The sequence below is a fragment of the Haliotis rufescens genome, unplaced genomic scaffold, assembly GCF_023055435.1.
Source record: "Haliotis rufescens isolate VD_foot unplaced genomic scaffold, xgHalRufe1.0.p SCAF_7, whole genome shotgun sequence".
Classification (NCBI taxonomy): domain Eukaryota; kingdom Metazoa; phylum Mollusca; class Gastropoda; order Lepetellida; family Haliotidae; genus Haliotis; species Haliotis rufescens.
Window position 1 is genome coordinate 31,786,068 of NW_025964361.1, and position 10,419 is coordinate 31,796,486.

Sequence of the window (10,419 nt, forward strand, 5' to 3'; positions counted from 1 at the left end):
CAGCCAACAGTACACCATGCAATTGGCTCAGTGGGCGGACATATTGGGTTTTTTCGCAAGTTATATCAAACAGGTCAGGACAAAAACCCAATGTGATGCCTGTTGTATATGTGTGTTGACCACTCTGTCTGAAGCTCACAAGCATGTGTTGGGTGCTGACAATCGAAGGATCAAAACAAGATTTGTTACTGGATTCAAACCAAGAATCAAGGATGTAATGTTGCAAAATGAACTCCAGCACATCTTACAAGTGGGCCACCTGTGCCCACTGATCACAAGAAGACATTTTATATGAGCTTTATTTTGGAGTATGAATTTCATAAATATGATAAATTAGAATAAATGTAAATGGCAAGCAATCATATCAAATGTATATGTCAATAAGGTCATAATAAAATGATGCTGAGGTAAAACTAACACATGAAAACATCTAACAATTTCAAATGATTCCTAACAATAAATACTGTCAGTTAACATGATTAATTAGTATGGGGTAATTGTGACATTTGTAGAAATAATGTTTTGTCTCATGCCGAGATGATCCTCCTAGTGAAAGGTTTACAATGGAAGCTTGTAAGATTGGATGTGTTTAGTGATCAAAAAGTAAACGTTTATGACCCGACAAGGATTTCTGATGAACATGCATTGAGATCACCTCACATGACCCATGATTTAGGTAAGCTAAAAGTAATAAGTCCTCAAAATATGTACATTCTTAAATGTTATCCATTTTCATAAACTTCATTTTCCTTAGAATCAAAGTGAAATGATAAACAATGTCCATGCATATATATTTTTGTTAATGATACATTCAGAGCTAGTAAGTTATAAATTAACCTCACATTTGCAATACTGCAGAGCATATGGTGTTGGGACACATCAACAGTACAATATTCACTGCAATTTGCGCCCAAGGCAGTTTGTTGTCATAGCTTGTGTTTCCATTATATGAGTGTCTATAAACAAAAATAGCAGCAAATATTATAATTGAGGTTGTTCACTGCAGTGAGGCAGGAAAAGAATGTCAACCTGACCATTAACAAACCTAGCACTGTATGCATCAGCAGTTTCTCCTGTAAGATGTGTATTTGCAAGTACACATAGATATTTACCATTAACCAACTGGTTTCTTGCATACAAATATGCACACCAGGGCCCACTTGCACAAAGCAATCTTTGCAGACTATCATAAGCCTATGTTAACGAATTGGAGTTACAATCATCTTAGCGCTAAGATCGCTTTGTGCAAGTGGGCCAAGTTGTACCTGATAGATCTTTATTTACTGAGTGAATGCAGTCAACACATACATGAACTCTGCAGCTGTCAATAATGCACACAGGTGCTAGGTCTTGCTTATTGTAACTTAGATATCATAAGTATCTTAGACATGAAGTTATGACCGTATGCATCAATATGCAACATGTGACACCCTTTGGGCAGCTCATACATAGATGCAAATAAGAAGTGATGAGGAGAAATGAAATATGTATTCAACTTTGAAGAGATGGGTTTAGATATTATCATAAATGTCATATTTCATTCTACACATGACATTTAAGAAAGATATAGAAACAAACCAGGATAATAATCTCTGTGCATCATAATCGTATCTCTTCTGGTCACTGCTCTGACACCGGAGGCTCTAATAGACCCATATGAATACCAGTAAACGGAAAGGAAGGCATCAGCATGATCAAGGTGACAAGTCATCATTGCCTTAATACAAACATTGTTGCCATGGTAACACCCTACTGAAAAGTCATGGCACTAATACAAGTATAGCATAGTAATAATAAATAGGTGCCATAGTAACAGGTCATGACCCTAATACAAGTTCTATATATAAATATATATAGTTATCAGGGGAACTCTGTTAAATAGTGTCTCTCTTGGTCTAAACAGAGCTCTGAACAGTCGTCAGGATACCACATGTAACTTTAATAACAAAGCCTGTTTGTAAAAATACCCTATAGGCCGACTTTTATGAATACACAGATAGATGAATCAGTGTAACACTACGGAACACAGGGGTCAGGCAACAGTCATTCCAAAACTCAAACACCCGGACATCATTATTAAAAACATCATAGGGCTACAACAAGAAATGCCTATGTTCGGGGCAACCCGCACTAAACTGAAAAAAAATTCTAATTTATTAGCCAAATGATATATATCAATGTTGCTAAACATGTGTACAGAAAAATCAGCAAGCTTAAATACTGAACGGTTGATTGCACAATAAATTTTTGTAAAAAATACCTTTCTAAAATATTAACCATAAAATACTGCCAAGGAAGCAGTTCGAAAAACCTTAACGAAAAACAATAACTAAGAGAATTGAGAACAAATGCCTGAAAGAAACATTGTGTACTTTAGCTGAATATCATCACGTGCGGCAATACATTGTACTTACACCCAGGTGCCAATAGACTCATACAGTATACTAATAATTACACATAGGCAACTTCAATTATGCATTAACAATTCATGTTTCTATATACTAATAACGTTCAACTATAAAGATGTTTTCATTTATCATTATCAGTTTTCTTATTGCAGATGGCCAACTTATTGAGAAATAACATAGAAAAAGATTACAGAAGTTGTTTCTTAACATCTGCATGGAAAACACAACCATTTTTTAGGACAAATATAGCAGCTTCAGGCTAAATCAACAGTAATCTGAAAATTGACAGACAACACTACAAAGCATTCGCAAATTGTTGTATGTATACACGATACAGCTTTACATAAGTTGTTGAGTCAGCAAAACAATTCAACGCATATACCAAATTATTGTCAAAATATGTCAGTAACCAGTACATTATTGTCTGCATTAGATTACAGATTTGAAAAAAATACCTTTTCTCGGATTTCTGAATAGCCTAGTACTTGATCACTTACGTTTTGTTTGTTTGTTTGCCGCACTCAGAAATATTCCAGCTACATGATGGTGGTCTGGACGAGATAATCCAGTGATTGCAACATGAGCATCAATCAACACAACTGGGATGCAATGACAGGCATCAACCACATCAGAGAGCCTGACCACCCAATTCAATTAGTTGCCTCTTACAACAAGCATAATTGCCTTTTACAGCAAGGCAACTACAACCGTTCAGTAAGAAAAACTGAAAAACACCACCATCAGCCACCCAATCAAGGATCAGCACTAAAGTGGGTTTTTGACTAGTAAAATGCTTTAAAAAATTCTGCTTTATACAACACAGAATTCAACAAAAGTAGTAGTAGCTTAGATATACATTCTAAGAAGCAGTTTTGACTCAAGAGATTATGCATTCATAATTTGTCCTAAAAAATAAACTTTAAATCAAGTCAACAAAAAAGACTTGTTTCAGGTAACCCATTTGTGTTTCCACATATCATTGTTGCTGTAGCTATTTTAACCTACAAATTCAAAAAACATTGCAACTAACATCAGTTCTAAAGAAGTGAGCTGTATCAAACATTATTGAAGGAAATATTAAATGAAATGAAAAAACAACTACCTACTGACCCATATATGTTGGGTGACTTGGGTCCATGTGACCTGAAACACTAGTATTTTATTGTTTAGCCTTAACCTTTTATCACCCATAATGGGCCATCCTCTATTATCCAGGATAATATATCTCCTTTCTATAATGATACATACCTTGGATCCATTTGCCGCCAGACCTTTGTTTTGATTGGGGTCATAATGAAGACTCTAAAATAGATGACCAATCAAACTAACCTGTTCATTCAGCATTTTCACCAGTACTCATTTTGACCTTTGACATCGCAAATACATTTTAAAAAAGACCCCATCTTTTCTAGCTTAAAGTTTATTCCTGAGCTTTCTTCAATGAAATACATTCAGGGTTTGATCAGATGAGATCACGATCATAAAATGTAGGTCTCTGCAAACTCCCCCTCAGAAGATGATGGATAATGGATAGGTTTAGGATTTCAAGCTCATAAGCAAGAGACGTTCTGTGAGTTACAGTGAAAAGAGAGATTGAGATGGTGCTGCCACTTCCGGAACAAGGCTACAGTGAGTGAGAGACTGAGTGAGTCGGGTTTATGCCTCTTATATCACAGCATGTCAGCTTGATGTGGGAGGAAAGCCTGAAGAGACGGAGGTCTCAGACGTTTACCACTTTGGTGAAACCCACGAGAACAGGTGTGGAGCTGACAAACCTAGAAACAAAATCGGGTCGAACCAGTATTTGAACCCAAGATCATAGGTTTGTGGCGTGCCCAAGGGATGCAACTCTGCACAGCGAATCACGGCTCCATAGACAACTGGGCTACCTCATGAGTTACAGAAGTTCTCAGTTAAGTGGTAAGAGAGATTGAGAAGGCCCCGTCCCTTCTGGAGCCTTGCTATAGTATGGGTCCAGGGTACTTATCACAACAAAACGGAAATGTGATACACTGAATAATTGAGGATGCACATGGCCATGATAAAACATTACAGAGATGAGAAATAGGATACAAATACTGATTGAACTATATATAAATAGCGTACAAAATATTTTCATCTTTCAAAACATGTTCTGAAATACCAAGATGTGTTTTTCACAAAAGATAAGGAAAGACAGCTTTTCTGTCTTTTGGAAACATGCGAAAGTTTTTGCGGTACCAGTCGTGCGTCATGAGGGACATGATCACCTGGTTGACAAGAACGAAGATGCCGATGCTAAGGCAGGCCTGATGCTGGAACTGGACCACGATGTTCATGGCCAGGTAGATGAGGATCTCGGTGAAAAAGTGAGGGCAGGACACGTACTCAAACAGTCCGCCATTGGGCAACAGATGCTGGCGATTCTCCACCACTCCTGCATGAAAAGAAAGAGGTAACATTGAGTTGAATTAAAAAAAAGAGATATTTAAATAGAATTAATTCACCTTAATCATGTTCCGACATATAGAAACCTTTCAAAGTCCCAAGCTTGTATTTCGGCTAGTTTTCGTTTAGCCCAATTTCTGTCTAAGGGAAATAACTCTTCAATCCCTGTTAGCATGAATTTGTGTTACTCCAGCACAGAGACATATTCAGTTCAATAAAATCTTCAGTTATCCAATGTACTATGTCTCCATTCTATTATGATAAACACCCAGGACCAGTTTCCCACTTCTGCTTTGTTTCGGAAGTGACGTCACCACTTCCATCCCTCGAATCTCAAGCTCAGCACAAAATTTGTGATATCATTCGGCAGTTATTCAAAGGGTTGTGACATTTAAATCAGGTTTAAGATGAAGCCTTGGTGTCTAATGGGTCCAGAGATATATAATACTCTGGATTACCACTCCATATCAAATCCCCCTTATAGACATGTACAAGTTCTTAGTAAGAAATGGCCACTAGTCCAGTACAGCCAAAACATTAAGAAAATTGGTGGGAGCATCATGTTTTGGGACATGATATTTTGCCCTAAGTCTGAAACAAATGTTGGAAAAAAGCCCAAATTGGATTAAAAGATTTCCCAATTCATGCTGTTATATTCTTAATAGGGCTTGGACGAGTCCAAATTTACTACCCGGGTACCCACCCCCCTATTACCCGGGTACCCACTGTAGGTCTCAAGATATACAAAATGTCCGATTGGGAATTTATTTTTTTACCACAGCACTTGCAAAACGTATTTAGATACATGTATTAAACGATCTGGTCACGCATACACTGAAGTTGACTTGTTATATCTTTATTCAATCATATGAAAAATCAGAAGGAATGGGTGCATAGTCAGAAAGAAATGTGAACATTAGTGACTTGTAGTGTAACCATAGAGTTCTAGATAATTTTTGTCATTAAACTATATATCACATGACTAACCACAGGTCTTGGTAGTCCTGTGGGTACCCATGTCCTACTCAGTACCCACCCGACCCGGGTACCCGAGTAACCTCTCAGCCCTAATTCATAACTAATGCTGCGACATAGTAAAGCAACTTGTATTTAACTGATAACAGGACCAATATAGAGGAAGAGGCTTAAATGTTCAGCCTACCGGTAACATTATTGTATTGAAAGCAATGTTAAAATTCAAGGATAAAATAAATACCTCTGAATTTAGGAAAATAAATTTGAATAAAATTTTTGAACTTTTCCAATTTGCTTGCCAAAGGCACTTAGTTTGAAATCGTAATAGACAAATGCCTGTCATCTCACCAGAGTGGCTTTTCCTGAGTTTGGACAGGATATGTAGTGTCTGATGCTGCAACATTGACGCCAGGAAGAAGAGAAAGCAGCCCACAACGACACACAGCAGGCCCACCTGATCAACACCTGCAACATCCACCACAAATACCTTAGCACTTGATGAATCTTCATACACCTCACGGTAAATCATGAGGATATAACTATGCATCAAGAAATACATGCAATCTAGAAAACCAGAAATTTAAGGGTGGCTCCATGATAATGATGATCACTGCAGGTTTTTTCAGTAGGTGTAATTGAGACAATCATATATTTTAAAAAATAACATAATAATATTAATATGAATATGAGACCTGTCATTCTGAAGTTGTTAAAATCAGTTGATGCGAGAATACAGCTGCCGAAGGTGAGATACAGCAGTAGCCCCATGATGTAATGTACGACACTGATCTTGCTGTCCGAGAACACACTGACAAACAGACACTCGTAACATCGCCGCAACACCTGCAGCTCTTCCATCACCAACACCACCACAACAGCTGTTCCTGACACGCCCTCTGCAAAAGATACGAAAATCACCATGAAAATAAGTCCATTTATAATGCTTCAGATGCCATTCACCAAGAGAATGCTCAAGGCACTACATTATTATGACCCAGGTCAATGGATCAGTGTGCACTCAGTTTTCATCCTGTGTGCCTGTCACACATAGGGAGGCGCTATAGGTTAACAGTCACACTATCACCTCATCCTACCAGATACCCATTCACTACTCAGTGAACAAGTCACCTGTCTAAGGAGAGCCCACATGTGCTACATATGATTCAGTGTGGAGCAGGACCAGATCTCTAGAAGCTCTCATAAGTTAAGCTTCCAAACGCGGCCACCCATCCAAGGACCCTCAGCGACCAACATTGCTTAACACAAAGCATGTGAAGCCACAGAGGTGACAGCATTATCACACCAGGTCACTGTTCCACAAAGCGATCTTAGTGCTATAAACGTGATAAATAGAGTATGGGAGTAACCATCATGTCATTGTACTATTTGTAGTTCTAAAATTTGTATGTGGAAGGGAACCCACACTACTCATGTACTAGGTCTAGAGCACTAACACATTCTACATTGTAATGTTATCCACTGGACCAATAACCATGGTTAAAAAGGATTTAAATTTGGAAGGATTTCTTGATTTCTTACATACTGATCGATACATCATCATCATGATCAGTGACTTAAATGAGTTACTTTCTTTGAATTTTTATATATCCCCTTTGTCCCATTTTGAAGAATATTCAAGCATCATAAACAAACATTTTATGCCTAATAAATCAATTGAGTGTTTACAGTAACTTTACACAGAGGGTATTCGCGTCAATCTGAATCTCTGTACAATCAACTCAAGCAAGTGTTGAGTAAACTGAGTTGTCTCCCCTGCATCTCTCACCAGGTGTGTGGTTGGGTGCCCAGAGGGTGTTGAAGATATTCTGCACTGGCTGTGGGAAGGGAACGCGGAACACCACTACTCTCGCCAGTAGGATAAGCAGGGAAGTGTTCACCACAACGCCAAGCATATAGAAGTGGGTGAACCATCTGAAACAAGCATTGCTGATGAGTATCATTTTGTACCCAGACCATATCGAAATATACCCCCATTATAGAAATCTATCGCCAGTCAATGTAGATATATCCACAATAGCTTCACCCCCAAATAAACTGATGATATTAATAAAAGAATGCATCAACGAACAGGATCACAGCATCGATATTGATACAGAATCGTGTTTTATGAAATGATAAAATACTGACAGAGTCTACATCTGGAATGCAATTGAATGGAAAACAGTTATGTGCAATTAAAAATCTTTACATCCACAGAACTAAATGACATATTAATTATTATAAGTGCTTTTGTCTGCATGTGATGAAGGTCTTGTCTCTGCCTTCAACTCATTTCCCAAATGCATCATGAGATTTCAATCAGGGTACTCTTAGACATGGTTTGGGTACAAAACAATACAGCAACAATAATCTGGGTACAACTCGATAGACCGTTGGTACACAGGGTACATTTCAATGGTAAAGCAATAGGCTGTCTGCCTCACTCACAACCAGCCATAAGGATTGTAAAGCAGTGCTGGGTTGACAAAATGTACTTAACCCTAATGATTGTAAACGAGTGCTTACAATTGAAGGCAACCTACACTAACCATAAACACCATTAATCCCAAGGATCGAAGATGCATGGGAGATCAGTGAATGGAAACGCCACTTAGAATCTAAAGAGTCTAGTGATGACAAAGGTTCTGACAGTTACAGAATCAAAGTTTGATATTAGCTCGGCGCCTTACCGCTTTGGAACGTCGAAAAGGTTGAATATTTTCGATCTGCTCCCCTTTTCTCTAAGTTTTCCTATCAGGAACAACCTGGCAAGTAGTTCAACCTTTGGGAAAACATCGAAAACCAGGAAATAGAAAAGGACAACGGCTAATGTCAAAATGATCCACAGTCCACTTCCTACAGATACCGCCATTTTGAAAACCCCGCACCTGCGCTCGAATATGATTGGTCGAAAGGGATATCGGAAGACTAGCTCTATTGCTACAGAGCGACACTGATCGTTACGCAAACGCGCTATCAGCTGAAAAAATATATTCGAACTGTTATTAATCGAGATGTTATCTAATATCATAGAGTTTTGGGCATGCACAATTAGGCTACATAAAAACAAATTTTGATTCTCACAAATTTGTTAATTGTGTATTCCAGTGGCCACGGCTCACGTGAAGAAACACAACATCATGTGATGGCATATATCACATCACACATCATGTCATACCATGTCATAACATGTCATACATATACACTTCCAAATCCATACCACACCAGTCCAATATTGCTGATAAATTAATGCCATTGAATGTATGGATATATAATATGGTTGGTGCATGAAATGTTTTGGCAAAAAAGTATATGCAACATTGAATAGTATTGTATAGATTCAAGGGCATTTACCAAGAACGCTCTTTCTTTATTTAGTAAATTAAAATAAATCACACCAATATTCAATTTGATAATAACAGTGTTGTACACCCACAATGTTTTACATTTCACTGCCCTCCACGTTTGCTGTGACATAGATAAGATAATTACAATAGATAAAGCTCATTTTGATTTTCTCTATTTTCCTTGGCCTTAGCCTTGGTTATTTTCAATATTCTAAATCATGATCATTTTTCAGCTCTCACAACTCTGGCCAGTTGTTGTCGGACGTAGATAGAAAATTCAATAGACACAACTTTTGTTCATTTCCAATCGGCGTGGCGGGAATCATAAAGTTCGTTCAATGAAACACAAAGGTGTCTGCTAAACAGATCATTTGTCCGTGAGCAATCTGTGGAGTATGTGACTTTTGAACACGAAGAAAAACATATAAATATATAAGCACATAGTTATATAAACACATAGTTATATAAACACATAGTTATATAAGCACATAGTTATATAAACACAAAGTTATATAAACGCATAAATATATAAGCACATAGTTATATAAACACATAAATATATAAGCACATAGTTATATACACATAAATATATAAGCACATAGTTATATAAACACATAGTTATATAAACACATAGTTATATAAGCACATAGTTATATAAACGCATAAATATATAAGCACATAGTTATATAAACACATAAATATATAAGCACATAGTTATATACACATAAATATATAAGCACATAGTTATATAAACACATAGTTATATAAACACATAGTTATATAAACACATAAATATATAACCACGTAGTTATATAAGCACGAGCCATAGGGCGGCTTTTGCAAGCTTGTAAATATATCCCTCCAATTTAAATACAATTTGCGTGTCCATCAATATAACATATTTTGGGATAACAGATAGTATTTCTTTCCAGGGTTTGTTATCACATCTAGAAGCCACGACTGACGTTGAGATAAAATACTTCCTTGCGTTTTTCTCCATCTTGTCGTGTTCTAGTTCAGCCTGAACAAAAGTGGTTCTGTTCAACTAATACTGACAATATGATGTGTGCTGGTATCAAATAATCAGTCAGTAGTAAACAGGAAACGAATTTAGTTTGTCTTCATCTCTATTCACAATCATTCGTGACTATTCCGGGACTTTAGGGGGCACGGGTGGCCCAGTCGTCTAAGGCGCCGCGATTCGGAGATGCAGAGTTGCGTCCCTTGGGCACGCCAGAAACCTATGATTGTGGGTTCGAATC

General features: G+C 37.4%; 1 protein-coding gene across 1 annotated transcript; it reads right to left on the reverse strand.

The window, feature by feature from the left end:
* Positions 1-285: 285 nt before the first annotated feature.
* Positions 286-8,690, reverse strand: LOC124146038 (polyprenol reductase-like). Its single transcript, XM_046516089.2, has 5 exons — positions 8,501-8,690; positions 7,597-7,742; positions 6,503-6,706; positions 6,159-6,275; positions 286-4,824 (listed from the first exon to the last, which is right to left on the reverse strand). The coding sequence occupies exons 1-5, from the start codon at positions 8,680-8,682 to the stop codon at positions 4,565-4,567; spliced, it is 909 nt and encodes a 302-aa protein (XP_046372045.2). The 5' UTR covers positions 8,683-8,690; the 3' UTR covers positions 286-4,564.
* Between the last annotated feature and the right edge of the window lie 1,729 nt (positions 8,691-10,419).

Bases quoted from the DNA above. Each gene is read 5' to 3' on its own strand.
- LOC124146038 (XM_046516089.2), bottom strand. From the start codon at position 8,682: ATGGCGGTATCTGTAGGAAGTGGACTGTGGATCATTTTGACATTAGCC. The intron at 6,707-7,596 runs GTGAGAGATGCA...TATCTTTTGCAG, and splicing joins GGCACCCAACCACACACCTG to AGGGCGTGTCAGGAACAGCT. The intron at 6,276-6,502 runs GTCTCATATTCA...TGGATGTTGCAG, and splicing joins TAACAACTTCAGAATGACAG to GTGTTGATCAGGTGGGCCTG.